Below are 20,287 nucleotides of genomic sequence, written 5' to 3' on the forward strand. Positions count from 1 at the left end.
TGATTTCTTTACAGCATTTTCTCTTGATGGATCCGGCATCAGCTTTGCAGACCTTTTCCGTCTGGTGGCTTTCTACTGTATAAGCAGGTTCTTAACAACGATTTCTCTTTTTGTTGTTGTCAGTTGATAAAAATACTGTGTTTGAACTAATACATCAATTTTAACGGCACTAGATATAGATTGGAACAATTTATAATATTGTATCAATATCAATCAACATCAATCAACATAACAGAAACATGGAATGAGTGAACGTGTTGCCCGAGCAGTATCGTCGTCAGACAGACCTGACAATGCAACATGTTCATTTTCATTTGCATATTATATGCCATATACCTTAAGATATTCATTCAAAATTCATGCAACGGGACAATCAGTATCAAAACATAATGGTCAATTAGATTTTGAGAAAAATGATTGCAAATTGCATAGTCACATGTTACCTAAATATTACCAGATTAACTAGTTTTGGTATGTTCATAGTATTTTATCCATGTCGTATTTTTGTTGCTTCATTACATTTATTTTTAATTTTGTATTTCTGAAGTTGTTATTAATGCTTTACAACCTTGATTACTTCAGGGATGTGTTGTCCTTCCCTCTCAAACTCCCAGAAGCCATTGCATCTGCCAAGACACAAAAAGATCTGGAAGAGGTGGCTCAACTTGGACCAGGTAGTCTGACTTATTGCTTCATAAAGGTGGCAGTTCCGAATCAGTAATGGGCTGTAAAAATGTTTCAATCTGTGCACTTTGTCAGGCGGGTCCTATTTAAGTAATTTCTTGATTGGGAACAGGTGTGGCAGTGTCAGGCCTGTATCTCCCCTAATAATAATTTTTAAAAAAATACATAAAAAACGGCATTTTGTGTTTGTTTTTGAGTAATATTTACATTTGTTTCATGATGGGAAACAATAAGTATGACAAACTTCCGGAAAGGGACAAACACTTTTTCACACCACTGTACTTTGACACTTAGTCTGCTCCTCAAATGTTACCAAAAAAAACAAACTCAACTTTATTTTTATCCTGCTTTCACAACAGCTACAGCTGTAGCAAAGCACTCTAGACAAAACATAAAACAATAATAAGAATAAGAATACAGTCATGAATAAGTCATCAAACTATAAAGTATATAAATATGAAACGAATGTGTTTTAACATACCTGAGCAAGAAAGAAGATTCTGATATTTAAAGTATAATAACAGTTTAGCACTTTGTGTTTGGAGGAAAACAATGAATAACCTTGTCTAAATGCACACAAACTGTCACATTAGTCAGGATTTGGAAACACACAAACCTTAACAAAAGTGTGAATGAATCACAAAAAAAATGTTAAAACTATGAAACGTCGTTATTGTACTTGGATGCTTGCATTCCAGGGAATGGAGGTGGGCGGTGGCCGGAAAGGAATGCGTCTTGTATTTCTTACAACTGAAACATCTTTATATGCTTTTTATTGTAAAAAAAAAAGTCTCACAGAAACATGTTAAACATACACTATATAAATCCTGTAATCTATGTTGTATTAGTTTTAGTTGCTCACATGAACCCATATGAATACAACAGGCCTAATTCCAGCTAAAGGCACAGAGGGACAGACATATGACAGCAGCTGTCCAGTAATGTAACAGTTAACGTTTCCATTTTTAGGCTGCAGTCCATGTCATCGCTGGGGCTCACTGAACGTGAACTATTATTGCTCATCTTTTTTTTTTTTTTTTTTTTTTTTACCGTGGTTAAAGTTTTATTTTTGAAGGACTTAGGCCACCTTACTGTAGGATCTCTCTCTTTAAAGAGCAATAATAGACATTTAGAATCAAACAAGACCATTACAATTCACATTGTTATATAAACTTTTTTTTGGACACTTTTCAAGAGCTATATATGAATATAATAATGTATTTGCGGTTGATAAGTAATTCATTCACTCAGCAAAAGCGATCAACAATCCAGAAACTACATGCCATTGTAGCGTCGTAACTTTAGCTCAGTTTAGACATTTGAATGAGGACAAACCTGAAAGGGGAATGGAGGAACTGGAAATGTGTCCACTATGTTGTTTGATGAATCCCCGCCCACTGTGTGAATAACATTGGCGACTCCCTCTCTCTGGCTTTATGACGCATACACCAACTGGATCAGAGCAAAGACACACAGGATTTAGTCACTGTGTCTCGGCTACCAGCAAGAGGAAAGAAACGCACAAATAGGGGGTAACTTCAAAAACTTGACAACCTTTGAACTGGTGGTGAGAAATACATGAAAATGAGGTTGTGTTCTAACATTACTTCTGTGATGATCTGTGTGCAGAATATTTACATAATGGGTTAGCTGTGCTGTATGCCAGTCAGTGTTTGCTCGAGTGTTACTGTCTCTGTTACAGGCTTTTGGGACTCAGCCCTCTGCAGCCAGCGTCCCACCTCCCACGCTCCCCGCCGCCCTTCGAGCCGGACTCTCAGCCCGCAACGGACGAGCAGGACCAGGGAGGACGAGGGGTCGGAGCAGAGTCATACTGGCCCCCAAAGTGACAGCGCACCACCAACATTACGTCACCGGGCTCCTTCCTCTCGAAGTGAGAGAAGGCATTCCAGTGCTACGCTCTGCTTTGTCAGCCCACTGTTTTTGCAGACTCGACAGCACCCCCACTGTGAGGAAGATCCATCTTCACACGAGACAATAAATGTGTCTATGAAATCCACAAGCGGCAGCCACGAGAGCGACCGGCACCGAGACGAGATCAAAGTGAACCGCAAATCGCACCCCCCTCCTCGACCTCCCCCCCCTCGCTTGATGCTGCGCAGGCGACCAGCTCCACCTCCACCTGGACCTCCAGCACTTACCACCAGACCCAAGAGCATGCCAGTGGCCATTCCTGTGGTCCCAAGGCAAGAGCAGGCCCGCACCAGGCGCCCGGCCCCCCCTCGACCAACAATGGGTGCGAAACACAGCAGCCCACCCAAGAGTGCAAGCTCATCAATCCCTGTGCCTTCAAACCCACCACCTCCAAGACCTAATAAGCCTGTTCTGGCCCACCACTGCCACATTGCCCTAGATGATGAGACCATTGCCAAAGCCTTGTCGCGAGCCAAGCTACCACCATCGGTCCCAGATGATGTTCCGCTCAAGAAAAGCGGTGTGAGTCCATCAATCCAAAATGAGAGAGGACTTCAACGGCTCAGTGACATGAGCATGTCTACTTCTTCCTCTGATTCGTTGGAATATTCACAGTCTCCTGGATTCTCCCTGGGCCTGGGCTCCAGCCGCTCACGCCATCTCAACCATCAAGACACTGTAGAGGACACGAGTGAGGAGGAGGAGGAGGAGGAGGAGGAGGAAGAGGAAGAGGAAGTGGAGGAGGACTATGGGGTGGGCCTCGAGGCTGACTTAGAAATGCGTCTTCGTCCATCCTTCAAAGCTAGAAGGCGCAGGGTGGGTGTGAGCCTAAGTGGAGGACCGTTTATTCTCCCCCGGGCCTTAAAGGGACGCTTCAGCAAGGTGAGCAGTATGCTGACCTCCCTGATGACTCCAGAGAGACGGGCAGTGAAAAAGATAGCTGAGCTGTCCAGGGATAAAAGTTCATATTTTGGCTCACTGGTTCAGGACTATATAGCCTTTGTTCAGGAGAACCGTGGTTGCCACACATCGGGGGAGGATTTTCTGCAGACGCTCAGGCAGTTTATGACGCAGATGAAAGCTTACCTGTGCCAAAGTTCTGAGCTGGATCCTCCTATAGAGTCGCTCATCCCTGAAGATGTGATTGGTAAGGCATTCGTTCGTGCCATCTCAGCATCATAAGGTCCGAAGAACCATTTGTAGTTGTAGAGTGGGCGTGATTGTGCATCATGTTTTGTTGATGCAAGTGTGTGATCAGTGAGTCACTCAGTGTCACTTCTCTATTATGTGAGAGATAATATCCGATAATTAAGCAAGTAAAACCTTTACCCTTGCTTCAGTCAAGGGATTCAAAATGACGTCATTCATTTATGAACAAGTGAAGCATGCATCTGTCTGCCTTTGTTTTGGGTCTCCAACTCTTTAAAATGTTAAGTATTCATGTGCTTCAGAGCCTGTGTGAAGTTACAGTGAGGGCAGTGCGTTGTGCCCAGTGACTTCTTCTATTCTTAGCCTCCACATGTTGGCATATGCGCTCTTCCCATTGCAGAGATCAGAGGGTCGTTTGAAAAGGCAGGCATTGTTGGATTCAATCTAAATTCCCGGTGGCATTTGTTGGTGAATATGTAGTAAACATACACGAGCACCATTATGTGACAAGACTAATGTATGAATATTTGATGAATGTCTTTTCACTCCACTCTTGTTCATTGTCAACAATAACAGCAAAGCTTTGTTCAGAAAATAAGTGATCCATTCTGTTTGTGCAAACAGACACTTAATCCATAAAGTGTCTGATGTCACTCAGCAACCCCACATAATTTGTGGGGGGGGGGGGGGAAGCAGAAGTGGAGCTACGTTTATTCACATCATCCCACTCACAATACAGAATTTACACGGATACAGAGAATGTCGACAAAAAGGGCATGAGCAGGACACAGAAGGCCTGATTTACTGACTTTACACTACTACGTATGTTTGTGAGCGTTGCTGAAGCACGCCTTAGCGAAAACGAAAGAAAAGTTTGAGTCCAACCAACAGGTGCTAGCCAATCAAAGACAAGAGTAGCGTAGTTCTGCTCAATTAAGAATGCTACTAAATCCAGAAAACCGCCCGCCGTTTTCATTCCATTTTGCTGTGCCGGAAATAGGGCACGTGAATTTAATGGAGGTCCACCAAAATGGAGTTTTCACGCAAGGTATTACATGTTCTTTTTCAGATTACGTTGTTGGGAAATCCCTTTACCACTTCGGTTTGGAATTTTTCTGTTCGGTTTTGATTTTCTGTGGTTCGGACAAAAGACGAAAATGTTCCTCAATTTCGGCGTTGAAAATCACACGTTCATACGATACGTCCGTGATAGAAACCTACATGTTCAATTAAAGTAATTCCAGCGATGCGATTGCTCTCAGTTTGAGCCTAAAAATGAGATGGTTCGAGCGGACGTGGCAGAAGATATTAGCACATTTTCAAAACTAAAAGGTGGCATAAAATACTTCATCCTTGTCTGATTCTTACAAACTACAGTTCATTTTATTCGTGTAACACTATCCAATGATATCCTCTATTTTGATATAAAGGTATTTTGAAAATTTTAGTAGCATAGCTAAGTCAAGTATTAGCGGGAGGTCTCCAATGATATCAAGCGTGTTAGATTCCAGCGCAACTTCTTGGCGACACGACTAGTTTCTAGGAGACGTCACGGGAGATGTCGCCACAACCGGCGGAGACTCAAGTCGCCATTGGGTCGGCAACTAATCTCGAGGCCAGTGAGATAGGGGTCTTACTGTATCTGTATACACGAATACATGAATGAGCTCATCTCATGCGTAACTTTCACTCCATGAACTTCTTCATCTCTTCGTTCGTGGAACATGGAAACTTTGAATGACAAATCAATGTGCTTTTCAAACTGAAAATGTGTGATGCCTTATATTCAACAGAACAGGTGCTGGAAAAGGCCATGCATAAGTGTGTGCTGAAGCCTCTTAAGACTTTTATTGATGTGGCCTTACATGACTTCCAGGTGAGAGATCATCTTACATTTGCTCTTATAATAGTGTCACTGTACGATGACAAGGAACATTTGAAACTGATCCAGAGTGTATACTGTAAGATGAGATAACCTTTATTAGTCCTCTAATGGGGATATTTTCAAGTGTTGAAGTCTAAAGGCTTTCTTGGTACCTTAAACAAATTTTAGTCTCTTATCGATGGGCTTTTCATAAAAAGCAATTAGCAAAGTACACTACCTGTGTACAGTAATCCCTCGCTATAGTGCGGACTCACGCATGGACAAAGAGACTCTTGTACTTTGGAAGAAATGAAACTTTACTGAGCAATTTTAACTCACCCATTTTTCGTGTTTTCGTGGAACGTGCTTGTGTATCACATATCGCCGTTGAATTGCATATACGGTATGATCCCCACTAGGGTCTCTGGGGTGCTGAAGAGGCGGGGTACACCCTGAACTGGTCACATTTTATGTTCATTGGTTTGTGAGCCACTGTGTTTCTGTATTTGCTGCATCAAACTGAATTTTATTTATCTTTGCCAATGCGCCTCCTGCATGGTAGGCTACTATTCACCTAATGACTAGTAATTTGGTGGCTTGGTGATGAAGTGGAACAAGTGAAACCGCAATTTACGGTTGTACTCTTTATGGGGTCTCACTAATTTCTTCATGCTCGGGGGCCGCTTCTTGTCCACAAGTAGCCCACACACAACCACCTAGCTCCGCCACGGTCATTACTGTCACATTTCGCGGTAGAGGGGAGCATGAGTCAATCCCGCCCCCTCAAAACAGGCTGAATTCAACAGGGCTCCAAATAGAGGTCGAAAGGTATGCTGCAATTTGACAAAAGCATAGGAATATTGTCAACAGTTATGTGGATATGTATCCTTTGAATTTAAATCACACATAGCATGTTCAAATACCTATATTGCTGTGGAATTTGATCAAATCCTTCATTAATTTGTTTCCGCTTGTATACAGAGTACCATCATTCTGGATCTGAATGATAACATTTTATATTGCTTAGCTATTAAGATCCTAGCTTATAGTTGTTGATTCACTGATGATACAGTTGTCAAATGTTAAAGCATTAACAGAAGTGTTAACTGACTGAGTAGTCGTCGTAATGTTTCGAAACATACTCTGGAGTAAGAAAGACAATTATTATTTTTTTGTTCTGCTTAGGTGAACAGTGGAGATTGGCATCGGATGAGAGAGAACTTGGCTTTGGCAAAGTCCAAGAGGCCCCAGGAGCTGGGAGTGGATGGCGCAGTACCCCCTGACGCCGTGGCTATTGAGAAGATCCGACATAAGTTCCTTAACATGAGGAAGATGTACTCACCTGAGAAAAAGGTGTCACTGCTGTTACGTGTGTGCAAGCTCATCTACACCATCATGCAGGACAACTCAGGTATCGAGACAATTTGGATTTTAAAATGAATGTGTGCATGGAAACAGAAAGATTAAACCCATTGTGAAAATGAGTATTGCTCAGTGTCAGAGTAAATGTGTAGCCTCAAAGTCTGTGGCTCCCTCCCTGACCTGTGTTCACACCACACATACCTGCAAGTCTGCTTCCTTCCAGGGAGGATGTATGGCGCTGATGACTTCCTGCCCATGTTGACGTATGTGGTAGCCCAGTGTGACATGCCTCAGTTGGATATAGACATCCAGTACATGATGGAGCTGCTGGATCCATCGCTTCTTCAAGGAGAAGGTACTGCTTTAAAATTTATATATGGGCCATTTTCATATAATTTGATCAATGAGGGTAAAGACACACACACACCCAAAAAATCCAATTTCGCATTTTTTTATGCCGCCTTGGTTTCATATGACTAAATGTCTCTCATGCTGAAACAGCCACGCTTGAAGTCCTATTTCCAAAAGGGTATCAATGAGTTGGAATTTTAGGCATTCATAGTAAAGGCAAATGGTGGCGCACCACTGAAATACACTCCCTTTTATAACGGTAAAGACAAACGTGCCTAACGGTAAAGTCACCGTTTTGTTAAAAAACAAAAAAATAATAAAATAAAATGCGAGTTGCACGATTTACGTGTTGCCCTTCAAACTCTGCATAAATGTCCCGGACTACTCATTAACCCATGACACACTATATACAGTTGTAATACCGGTAAAGCCATGCAATAGTTCCAACACGTTCACAAACTCATACATATTTTTCATATCTTTATTTTGCTGTCCGCTATTGTGTGAATGCAAAATGTCAGCTCACAAATGCCTGTTGGTGTATTGCAACAAGCCTTTGCAGTGGCATTGCCAGTAAAGACAGCTTGAATGACAAAGAAGGATCGTTTGTAAAAGAACCAAAAAAGGAGCGGTGAAGAGCCGCTTCTCCTTTCTGAGCCGCTTCTCCTCACTAGGGTCGCGGGCGTGCTGGAGCCTATCCCAGCTGTCATCGGGCAGGAGGCGGGGTGTACACCCTGAAGTGGTTGCCAGCCAATCGCAGGGCACATACAAACAGACAACCATTCGCACTCACAGTCACGCCTACGGGCAATTTAGAGTCTCCAATTCATGCATGTTTTTGGGATGTGGGAGGAAACCGGAGTGCCCGGAGAAAACCCACGCAGGCGCGGGGAGAACATGCAAACTCCACGCAGGCGGGGCCGGGGATTGAACCCCGGTCCTCAGAACTGTGAGGCTGACGCTCTAACCAGTCGTCCACCGTGCCGCCACTCAAATACTCATATCAGTAAAATGTATTGATTTTAAAAAGGAAATTCAGTGGGCCACATCTTTATCATTTTTGATCAAATTATATGGAAACGACTCACATGGTGCTTTTCAGGTGTGTGATAGGGAGCGTCCCCTTCTCTCTCTCTCTCGCTTTCCCAGGTACTCTGGCTTCTCCCACATTCCATAAACATGCATGCTAGATTCGTTGAAGACTCTTAATGGCCCAATTCTCCAATATTTCATCTTTAATAATAAACAACATTCCAATATGATGTCCCTATAATGGCTGCTGTAAACTATTGTAAGGTTGTTCACCTGAAATATCCGTGAAACCCTGTTAGCGTTACCAGGCAGCAGGACTGGAGTAGTCAAGAGAGGAGGAAATTCCAATCTGTTCGCCTTGAATGGGCTGGAACAGGTTCAGAGGAAAAAGTTCTAACCCTTCCTGAATGTCCGCCAACAAGTCTCCCTTTCTTCAGTAAATTAGCTGGGAAATAGCTGTGGTATGAATACCCCCTCGCGCCCATGGTGGAATGAGCGCATCCATCCATCCATTTTCAACACCGCTTATCCTGGTTAGGGTCGCGGGGCGCTGGAGCCTATCCCAGCTGACTTCTGGCGAAAGGCAGACTACACCCTGAACTGGTCGCCAGTCAGTCGCAGGGCACATATAGACACGGACAACCATTCGCAATCACATTCACACCGTCACTGAGTGGGAACTGAACCCAGGCTGCCCGCACCAAAGTCAGGCGAGTGTACCACTACACCAGTGCTTGTCAATTGTTTTCTTTTACGACCCCCCCCCCCCCCAGGAAGAAGAAAAGAATTTGCGACACTCCCCACCCGCAGCCCCCGCGAGTACACCTCTATATAACATCGTATATAAAGGATAATCTAATCTAATCCTTATAAACATTGAAGAAAATACAAAAGAAATAGATAAAGACTGCCATCTACTGCAGTGGATGTGCAATTACATTGTTTTCTGGTACGGCAAATCGTGTTCTTCGGGGTCTCACACGCCCTGGCATCGCAACGCAAAGTTGGGGTCGCGCCCCACTATTTGAGAAGCACTGCACTACACCATCAGTGACGGAATGAGAGCATATTTCATTATTTACAGTAACAGAGAAATGCTCTGTGGATATAATGTAGCATTTTATGAAAGTTTGGAATTAGTGTCAATCAGTTACAATGGTTTATTTGTAATACTGTATTGTAATGACCCATCTATGTCAAACAAACTTAATTATGCTATCTTTCCCAATCTTTCATATAATGTTCATATGTTCTACCTCTTCTATCCTAGAAGGTTACTACCTGACCAGTGCCTATGGAGCTATGGCCCTCATCAAGAATTTTCAGGAGGAACAAGCAGCAAGGGTGCTGAGCTCTGAGGCCAGAAACACTCTACATCAATGGCACCGCCGACGCACTGCCCAGCGTTCAGCACCCACAGTGGATGACTTTCAGGTAGCACACCTGACCTGATCCCAGGCTGTGAGTTGTACCAATTTCAAATAGAGTTGTATTTTTTTCTCTCTCTTTGGATGATGTGGTTGGTAAAAAAAACAACAACAAAAAAAACTTTATGGACAAAAGTATCGGAACAGGTCATAACTACCCATACATATGCAAGACTGGAAATTGAAGAAACTTCTAACCTGTCCCCACCTAATTGTACAACAAATTGCACTCACCTGGGAAGACGTTCTACAAGATTTTTAAGTGTGTCTAATGTCCATGGAAATGTAAAATCTTAGAACAGTTCTAGTTCCAAAGGTGTTTGACTGGGGGTTTCCTTAGATGCATTAATAAATAAAATCATCATTTAGAAACTGCATTTTGAATTTACTTGGGTTGTGAGATATTCAAATTAGCTTGATGACATCAGGAAGGGGGCAAATATGTTTTTCACTGCACTATATTCCAGCATAACTGTGTCCCAAAGCAAGGTCCTTTAAAAAAAATCCAAGACTACAGTAGCTGGCCCGACATGAATAATTGTTAAATTATGACTTAACTGTGATTAACCACAGTTTTTGGAAAGATGAGAGAAATTTCATTGGCCACACAATGCCCTGATTACCACCAGATATGTTGAATTAAGTAATTACTTAAATAAAACTTGTCAGACAAAGTGAAGTAGACTAGAAGGTCTTAAAGAAAATGTATCATGCCACAATCTGAGGAAATTCCAGAACAGGTGAGAAACAAATATCCAAAGAACTGGATGCCTCAAGGGTGAAGGTCAAGTTAAGGTCATTACTCAATCATAAGAATGACACTGAGTAACAATAGCATCTATGGGAGAGTTCCAAGGCGAAAACCATTGATGACAAAAAAAAAAAAAAAAAAAACACAAAAAAACAAGGGCTTGTCTCACATTTGGCAAGAAACATTTTAATAATCCCTAACACTTTTGGATATTCATTAATATTCAGTGGACTGACAAGACAAAAGTTGAAGTTTTTGGAAGGTTTGCGGTTCATTACATCTGGCTTAAAAATAAATATAAATACACACGTGGACAAAATTGTTGCTACTCCTCTGTTTAGGAAAACAACACAGTGGTCACACAAAGAACTTTAATCTGCCAAAGCAATAATAAATAAAAATGTAATGAAAATTAGCCAATGACAATCAGACATGGCTTTTGAATTGTGGTTCAACATAATTATTTTAACTCATGAAACAGGCATGGACAAAAATAATGCTACCCCTAGAAAAGATTGAAAATAATTTGACTTTATGGACTTCTTCAAACAAGGTGCGTCCTCTAAATATTATCACACGTGTCTTCAAACTTGTAATCACTCAGTCGGCCTATTTAAAGGATGACAAGTCATCACTCTGTTGTTTGGTAAGATCGTGTGTACCACACTAAACTTGGACCAGAGGAAGCTAAAGAGAGTGTTGTCTCAGGAGATAAGAAAGAAAATTATAGACAAGCACGTTACGTTGGGGTTCACCCCGGTGGACGAGAGGGTAACCTCCCTCTGCCTTCGGGTGGGGGGACAGGACCTGACTGCTGTTTGTGCCTATGCACCCAAAAAGCAATTCAGAGCTCCCACCCTTTTTGGAGTCCTTGGAGGGGGTGCTGGAGAGTGCTCCGGCTGGGGACTCCATCGTTCTGCTGGGGGACTTCAACGCTCACGTGGGCAATGACATTGAGACCTGGAAGGGCGTGATTGGGAGGAACGGCCCCCCCCTAATCAGAACCCCAGGGGTGTTCTGTTATTGCACTTCTGTGCTCATCACGGATTGTCAATAATGAACACCATGTTCAAGCATAAGGGTGTCCACAGGTGCACTTGGCACCAGGACACCCTAGGTCGCAGTTCGATGATCGACTTTGTGGTCATGTTGTCGGACTTGCGGCCGCATGTCTTGGACACTCAGGTGAAGAGAGGGGCGGAGCGATCAACCTATCACCACCTGGTGGTGTGTTGGATCCAATGGTGGGGGAAGATGTCAGTGCGACGTGGCAGGCCCAAACATATTGTGAGGGTCTGCTGGGAACATCTGGCAGAATCCCCTGTCAGAAGGAGTTTCAACTCCCACCTCCGTCAGAACCTTTCTTCATGTTCTGGGGGAGGCGGGGGAAATCGAGTCCGAGTGGACCATGTTCCGCGCCTCCATTGCTGAGGCGGCCGACCGGAGCTGTGGCCGTAAGGTGGTCGGTGCCTGTCGTGGCGGCAATCCCCGTGGACACCAACGGTGAGGGATGTCGTCAAGCTGAAGAAGGAGCCCTATCGGGCCTTTTTGGCCTGTGGGACTCCTGAGGCAGCTGATGGGTACCGGCTGGCCAAGCGGAATGCAGCTCTGGTGGTCGCTGAAGCAAAAAAGTTCGGTGAGGCCATGGAGAAAGATTTCTGGATGGCTTCAAGGAAATTCTGGTCCAACATCTGGCGTCTCAGGAGGCGGAAGCAGTGCACCATCAACACTGTGTATAGTGGGGATGGGGAGCTGCTGACCTCGACTCGGGACGTTGTGAGTCGGTGGGGAGAATACTTCGAAGACCTCCTCAATTCCACCGACACGCCTTGCCATGAGGAAGCAGAGTCTGGGTTATCTGAGACGGGCTCTCCCTATCTCTGGGTTTGAGGTCACCGAGGTGGTTAAAAAGCTCCTCGGTGGCAAGGCCCCGGGGGTGGATGAGATTTGTCCGGAGTTCCCCAAGGCTCTGGATGTTGTGGGGCTGTCTTAGTTGACACGCCTCTGCAACATTGCGTGGACATCGGGGACAGTGCCTCTGGATTGACAGTGCCTCTGGATTGGCTTTTTGCAGATGATGTGGTTCTGTTGGCTTCATCGAGCCGTGATCTCAAACACCCAATGGAGCGGTTCGCATCTGACTGTGAAGCGGCCGGGATGAGAATCAGCAGCTCCAAATCTGAGACCATGGTCCTCAGTCGGAAAAGGGTGGCGTGCCCTCTCCAGGTCGGGGATGAGATCCTGCCCCAAGTGGAGGAGTTCAAGTATCTTGGGGTTTTGTTCACGAGTGAGGGAAGAATGGAACGGGAGATCAACAGGCGGATAGGTGTAGTGTCTGCAGTGATGCGGACTTTGTATCGATCCGATCGATAAATGAGTTTCCTCCGCAGGGTGTCCGGGCTCTCCCTTTGAGATAGGGTGAGAAGCTCGGTCATCCGGGAGGATCTCAGAGTAGAGCCGCTGCTCCTCCATATCGAGAGGAGCCAGATGAGGTGGCTGGGGCATCTGATTCGGATGCCTCCCGGACGCCTCCCTGGTGAGGTGTTCCGGGCACGTCTCACTGGGAGGAGACCCCGGGGACGACACAGGACATGCTGGAGAGACTACGTCCTTCAGCTGGCCTGGGAACGCCTCGGGATCCCCCCGGAAGAGCTGGATGAAGTGGCTGAGGAGAGGGAAGTCTGGGCGTACCTACTAAAGCTACTGCCCACGCAAACCCACCTCAGATGAGCAGTAGAAAATGGATGGATGGAAGCACGTTAAAGGTAAAGGCTATAAGACCATCCCCAAGCAGCTTGATGTTCATGTGAATACAGTTGCACATATTATTCAGAAATTTAAGATCCACGGGAGTGAAGCCAACCTCCCTTACTGCATTTGGCACAGGATGTCTTGAATCTGTTCAGGGTACAATGAAATCTCAAGACTGTCAAGGCATTCTAAGGTAGAGAAGGAATGTGCTCCCCATTGTCAGAAAGCTTGGTCTCTGTCACAGTTCGGGTTTTGCAACAAGATAATGAACCAAACACACAGCTAAAAACACCCAAGAATGGCTAAGAGCAAAACAGCGGACTATTCCGAGGTGGCTTTCTATGAGCCCTGATCTAATTCCTGTTGAACATTTGTGGAAGGAGCTGATACATTCCATCTGGAGAAAGCACCTTTCAAACCTGAGACAACTGGAGCAGTTTGTTCATGAAGAGTGGGCCAAAATACAGTGGGGGGCAAAAAAGTATTTAGTCAGCCACCAATTGTGCACGTTCTCCCACTTAAAAAAGGTGCGAGAGGCCTGTAATTTTTATCATAGGTATACCTCACCTATGAGAGGAAAAATGAGGGGGGGAAAAAACAAATCCAGAAAATCACATTGTCTGATTTTTAAATAATTTATTTGCAAATTATGGTGGAAAATAAATATTTGGTCAATAACAAAAGATCATCTCTATACCTTGTTATATACCCTTTGTAGGCAATGACAGAGGTTAAACGTTTTCTGTAAGTCTTCACAAGGTCTTCACGCACTGTTGCTGGTATTTTGGCTCGTTCCTCCATGCAGATCTCCTCTAGAGCAGTGATGTTTTCGGGCTGTCGCTGGGCAATACAGATTTTCAACTCCCTCCAAAGATTTTCTATGGGGTTGAGCTCTGGAGACTGCCTAGGCCACTCCAGATCCTTGGAATGCTTCTTACGAAGCTACTCCTCCGTTGCCCGGGCTGTGTGTTTGGGATTGTCATGCTGAAAGACCCAGCCATATTTCATCTTCAATGCCCTTGCTGATGGAAGGAGGTTTTCACTCAAAATCTCACAATACATGGCCCCTTTCATTTTTCCCTTTACACAGATCACTCGTCAAAGCATGCTGTTTCCACCCCCATGTTTCACAGTAGGTACGGTGTTCTTTGGATGCAACTCAGCATTCTTTCTCTTCCAAACACGACAAGATGAATTTTTACCAAAAAGTTATATTTTGGTTTCATCTGATCATATGACATTCTCCTAATCCTCTTCTGGATCATCCAAATGCTCTTTAGCAAACTTTAGACAGGCCTGGACATGTACTGGCTTAAGCAGGGGGACACATCTGGCACTGCAGGATTTGAGTCCCTGGCAGCATAGTGTGTTACTGATGGTAGAACTTGTTACTTTGGTCCCAGCTCTCTACATGTCATTCACTAGGTCCCTTCGTGTGGTTCTGGGATTTTTCTCACCGTTTTTTTGATCATTTTGACCCCACGGGACAAGATTGTGCGTGGAGCCCCAGATCGAGGGAGATTATCAGTTGTCTTGTATGTCTTCCATTTTCTAATAATTGCGCCCACAGTTGTATTCTTCACACCAAGCTGCTTACCTATTGCAGATTCAGTCCTCTCAGCCTGGTGCAGGTCTACAATTTTGTTTCTGGTGTTCTTTGACAGCTCTTTGGTCTTGGGCATCATGGAGTTTGGAGTGTGACTGTTTGAGGTTGTGGACAGGTGTTTTTCATACTGATAACGACGTCAAACTGTTGCCATTAATACAGGTAACGAGTGGAGGACAGAGGAGCCTCTTCAAGAAGAAGTTACAGGTCTGTGAGAGCCAGAAATCTTCTTTGTTTGTAGGTGACCAAATACTTATTTTCCACCATAATTTGCTAATACAGTCTTTAAAAATCAGACAGTGAATTTCTGGATTTTTTTTTCTGAACTTGCACAATTGGTGGCTAAATAAATACATTTTTGCCCCTCTGTACCTGCTGAGAGGTGCACAAGTTTCAAAATGTTTTGATTGCAGCGATTGCCTCAAAAGGTTGTGCAACAAATTATTAAGTCAAGGGTACCGTTTTTGTCCAGGCCTGTTTCATGAGCTTGTTTTTTAAAAATAATTCCGTTGAACCACAATTCAAAAGGAACGTCTGATTTTCATTGGTTTTCACAAAACCAGTTATTAGGTTCAGGGAGGCAATTACGTTGTCATACAGGGCCAGATGGGTTTGGATTCTTTCTGTTAATAAATAAAATCATCATTTAGCCACTGCATTTTATATTCACTTGGGTTGTCTTTTAAGTGTGATAAATATGCTTAAAAATCCGAACTCAGCAAGGGGGGAAATACAAAAGTAAAAGTATGCACTTGTAAATAAAGGCGCTTGTGGCTCTGGTGGTTTATTAATTACTTTTCTTGTATATTCCACCAATAATTTGTGTGCCTTCTCCAAACTGTTGTCACATATTTGAAAGCAAATAGTTATCCAAAGTGACTGAGGAGGGGGGGACTAAGTGTGTCGCACAAAGGTTTTATTCGAAAGGTATGGCCCAAAATGTATATCCATTTAGTATATCTGTCGTTCTCACCAATACAGAGCACATCAGATTTCAGATCGGAATCTGTTTCCATTTACAACTAAATTCTGTATGAGCAGTTAAAACGTACATGCCAGCCTGTGTACTTTTCTGCCTGCTTGCTTGAATTTCCTGTTCATAAGTCATAATACATCATTTGTGTTCTTCTCCATTAGAACTATCTACGGTTAGCCCTGCAAGATGTGGATACAGGCTGCACAGCTAAAACCTTAATCGTCCATTCATACACCACGACGGAAGAGGTCTGCTTACTTTGTGCTCACAAATTCAAGGTTTCAGAGCCTGACAATTACGCGCTCTTTCTGGTCACCGAGGACACCTGTCAGCAACTGGCCCCTGACACACACCCTCAACAAATCAAAGCTGAGCTTCACAGCCGACCCCGGGCTAAGACCTTCCATTTTGTCTACAGGAGGGTGCCTAATTTAAGCGGTTGCATACCTGCCTGCGTCTTTTAATGATCAAGTGGAGCAATGAGGGAATATTCCCAACTGGTAGCACTTGAATACAAACAATCACTGATTTTTTTTTCCCATTTCAAGCATTTTGCTGCTTACTGGGGCTTGACTGATATGATGTGTTTTAATGGAGCAGCCAAGTGGGGAGGTTGGACTCTGGAAAGTGTTGCAAGAGTCATAGTGAGCCCTTAAAAATGTATTTCAGTAATGCTAATAAATGCGGCACGGTGGACGACTGGTTAGCACATCTGCCTCACAGTTCTGAGGACCGGGGTTCAAATCCCCGGCTCCGCCTGTGTGGAGTTTGCATGTTCTCCCCGTGCCTGCGTGGGTTTTCTCCTCCGCGTACTCCGGATTCCTCCCAAACCCAAAAACATGCATGGTAGGTTGATAAAAGACTAAATTGCCTTTCGGTGTGAGTGTGAATGGTTGTTTGTTTATATGTGCCCTGCGACTGGCTGGCGACCAGTTAAGGGTGTACCCCGCTTCTCGCCCGAAGATAGCTGGGATAGGCTCCAGCCCGCCCGCGATTCCGAGTGAGGCTAAGCGGTATGGAAAATGGATGGATATACGCTAATACATTTGCTCAAGGCATCATGTCAGCAAAAATACTGTACGTTAAAGAAGTAATAAGAGGTTGTGCGATGTGTTGATTTGGAGGAAATTTGTTAAGTTTGAGATGCAGAAGAAAGTTGTTTTTTTTTTTTTTTTTTTTTTTTACATAAATAGACTGTGGGATATGCACACTGTCTAAAAGCAGCAATGACATTATATGCATTTTATGTAATTAACTGCTGTAATCCCAATCTGCCTTCAAAGGAAATGTAAACTAGTGTATGCTACTGCAAGCATTCAGATGTCACCAAGTGATGAGCTAGATTAAATGAAAATGAACCACATAAAACACCATCAAGTTGAATGAACTATTGCAACTAATAATGTTTTACTCTTGCTTCTCTGCAATTGCTGGTCAATTGCGACTTCTATTACTAGGATCATTTTTTTATATTCAAATGTTTCTTTTTATATCGCAATTATCTCTTAAGTGGGAAAGACGTGTCTTATTAATATTTCCGCACTGGACTTTTTTTTTTTTTTTTTTTTTTTTTTTTTTTTAAACCAGATCCCGTTCCACTGCTAGGACAAGGATATGTCTCCCTTTTATGCCGAACCAGTTTTACCTGGCAGCAGTGGAATTTTTTGTATACTGCCACTGTAGTTCTTTGTATTAAGATGTATATTTATTGCAAATTTCAGTCACAAAGACAAAAAAAAAAAAAACTAACAAGAAATGACAGCACACTAGCAGTAAGAAAAACAAAGCATTATATGCATAATACAATGTCTCATTAGATTCAAGCTTTATACAGGACAGTGGCGCGACACCCTGTGAGGGAAGAACAGAACAATGTTGGATAGGACTGGACAGGGACCTAAGGGGAAGAGATCAGCACAAAGGAAGTGGACCTGGCTGTCCAACTGGAGTGTGGTGGGAGTGGCTATGTCATTCGAAACGTCTGTACTGTAGAAACGGCGTGCAAGTGAGGGAGGGGACATCGCAAGAAGGTCATACGAGTTGTTTATGAGCAATTAAGGAGTAGCCCCATACCAAGCCAATAAATCCCAGGGGTGTGCTTCTGCGGACACATGCGAGTGAATTGACACCGTCTCGCATTCGCAATAAACGTCAGAGGTGTCCTGGAATTGCTGTGCCATGGGAATGGTTGACCCCAACCCCACCAGGGGTGGGCAGGCACAGGGGCCCACCCTAGGATGGCCCGGGCGACATGGCACCGCCCCCACTGAAACTGGCCCGAAACTGGCCACCAGGAGGAGAACGCCAAGACCCACCGCCGAACTGTTTTTGCCCACCTCCCCAAGACCTCGAATACATTTCCAGATGACGAAACATTTCTGCAGCATTGAAGCACAATGGTCTCCATTATTTCGAAATGGAAGAAGTTGGGTACCATAAGGACTCTTTCGAAACAAAGGCTTTGGTCACGGAGGTGACCTCAAATTTCATGGCACGCTCGAGAGGCCAATGCAAAGAAGTATTAAGCAGTCGTAAGCATCATAACAAAGACAACATGAGGCTCCAATTGTTCTAAAAGTGCTTTCTACGAGTATTGAAATATTGTATTGAGTAAATGTGGTATATTACGCCACATAGTATGTGATAGTTGATATTTTTTTTACTCTTGTCAAAAGTAAATTGGCATAGGTTCCAGCTCACCCACGACCCTGAACAGTATTAATGGTAGAAAATGGATGCACAGGTTAAGGGTTATTCTTCGTTATGTTTTGCAGCCATGTAACTGTCTTGTCTCATGTCTATGTACAGTATGCACTATAGTTTGTTAGTTCCTCTCATTGGTTCTGCTGTCCTTTTTGTCACTAACCAACCATTTCCTTTTTTTTTTCCTTTCTCATTTGAGTTAATTGCCCCTTTTTTTGTGTATTTGTTTACCTTCACCCATTTTCTGTGAGGAATCCTTGACTGCTAGTCAGTGTAAAGTTGACTTGTCATTCAAATAAAACTTTCCTTTACTCCCTGAGGTGTCCACCTGCTTCTAACACCATTTTGGCACATATGGGATCGTACCAACCGCCAAAATCCCAAATAATCATGGTTGAATACAAAATTAAGGGTTAAAGAGGCACCTAAATTTACCATTTCTGCCATTCCAACCGTTCTGTCAAAATACATACGTTCACATCTTAGATAGTCAAATGTTCCTCCTCTGCACGTCGAAACTATCTCAAGCTTATGTGACGACACTGACTGTCCCCTTAGAAGCCCAAAGTTAGTTCGAAAACGTATTCACACACTGCACCAAAACTCGACCACATTAGTTGACTGGAATGGGTTTAGTTATTATTGTTGTTACTTGGGAGCTAGCTTGAGTAGGGGACTAGATCACACTTCCAAAAAAACGATTTCTCCGACCTTGATAGGTAATTCCACGCAATCTATTATTGAATGTTTGACGATATGATACTCTTGTAAGAGATTTTTAATCTCAATTATGTTTGAAATGGCTATATACACTATTTATAAATACTATATGTATAAGGATTAGTGTTACATTTAGTCAAGTAACATTTTGGATAAATTGTAATTGTCAGAGTAACTGTAAAACATGCATCTTTTGGTGTACATGCACACGCACACAGCTTTCTTTATTTGCTTATTTCGTTTGTTTGTTTGTTTTAAAACTTTATTTATCCAGGTGAAAGACCAGTTAAAACAAAACGTCTCTTTTGCAACGGTGCCCTGGCCAAGAAGGCAGCAAGTTAAACGTCAAGTCCAAGTCAATCACATGCAAGATTATTTCAGTTGTTTATTTCACCTCCCGTCTTAAACAGATACATAAATAAACCAATTGAATTCTAGGTCACATTAAGGGTGGAAAACGTTTTTAAATGATTTCTCTTGGTCTAAATTCTTTTACATCACAGAAACCTGGCATTTAAATGGGGGTGTGTAGACTTTTCATATTCGTTTCAGCCTTGTTCCTGTTATGGTAATCTGCCTGGTGGGCCTATTGTGCTGTTTATCAAGTGGAAACAAAATTGGATAAGATCATTTCTTGAAGCTGAATTTGGCTTAATTTGATATTTTTATAAAAGATTTACTTAGTTTTTTTTTTATTTTATGAAGATTTTATTGATTATGTTTTAGATGAAGTGATATTTGCACATTATTGCACATTATTTATCTAGTTATTGATGTATCTATTTTTTAAATTAATTTGACGTTCATCCGATGATTTAAAAAAATCAGGAGTCGCTCACGAGTTACTCAGTACTTGAGTATTTTTCGTACTCAAGTAATTATTTGGAGGACCACTTTTTACTTTTACTTGAGTCATACTATTCTAAAGTAACTGTACTTGGGTGCAATATTTGCACTCTGCATATGAACAATTATATAT

General features: G+C 43.1%; 1 protein-coding gene across 6 annotated transcripts in view; it reads left to right on the top strand.

Annotated features, from left to right (window-relative positions):
- Positions 1-17,427, top strand: part of LOC133403560 (ras and Rab interactor 2-like) — a 37,624-nt gene extending 20,197 nt beyond the window's left edge. For 3 of the 6 annotated variants that reach the window (XM_061678506.1, XM_061678507.1, XM_061678509.1), the window contains 8 exons: positions 15-87; positions 583-674; positions 2,387-3,763; positions 5,559-5,641; positions 6,815-7,040; positions 7,215-7,346; positions 9,645-9,808; positions 16,047-17,427. In XM_061678506.1, the coding sequence (XP_061534490.1) occupies positions 15-87; positions 583-674; positions 2,387-3,763; positions 5,559-5,641; positions 6,815-7,040; positions 7,215-7,346; positions 9,645-9,808; positions 16,047-16,349 (2,450 nt within the window). In that variant the 3' untranslated portion in view covers positions 16,350-17,427. The other 3 variants (XM_061678508.1, XM_061678511.1, XM_061678510.1) reach the window with 3 other exon arrangements.
- Positions 17,428-20,287: the final 2,860 nt, after the last annotated feature.

The sequence above is a fragment of the Phycodurus eques genome, chromosome 6 (assembly GCF_024500275.1).
Source record: "Phycodurus eques isolate BA_2022a chromosome 6, UOR_Pequ_1.1, whole genome shotgun sequence".
Classification (NCBI taxonomy): domain Eukaryota; kingdom Metazoa; phylum Chordata; class Actinopteri; order Syngnathiformes; family Syngnathidae; genus Phycodurus; species Phycodurus eques.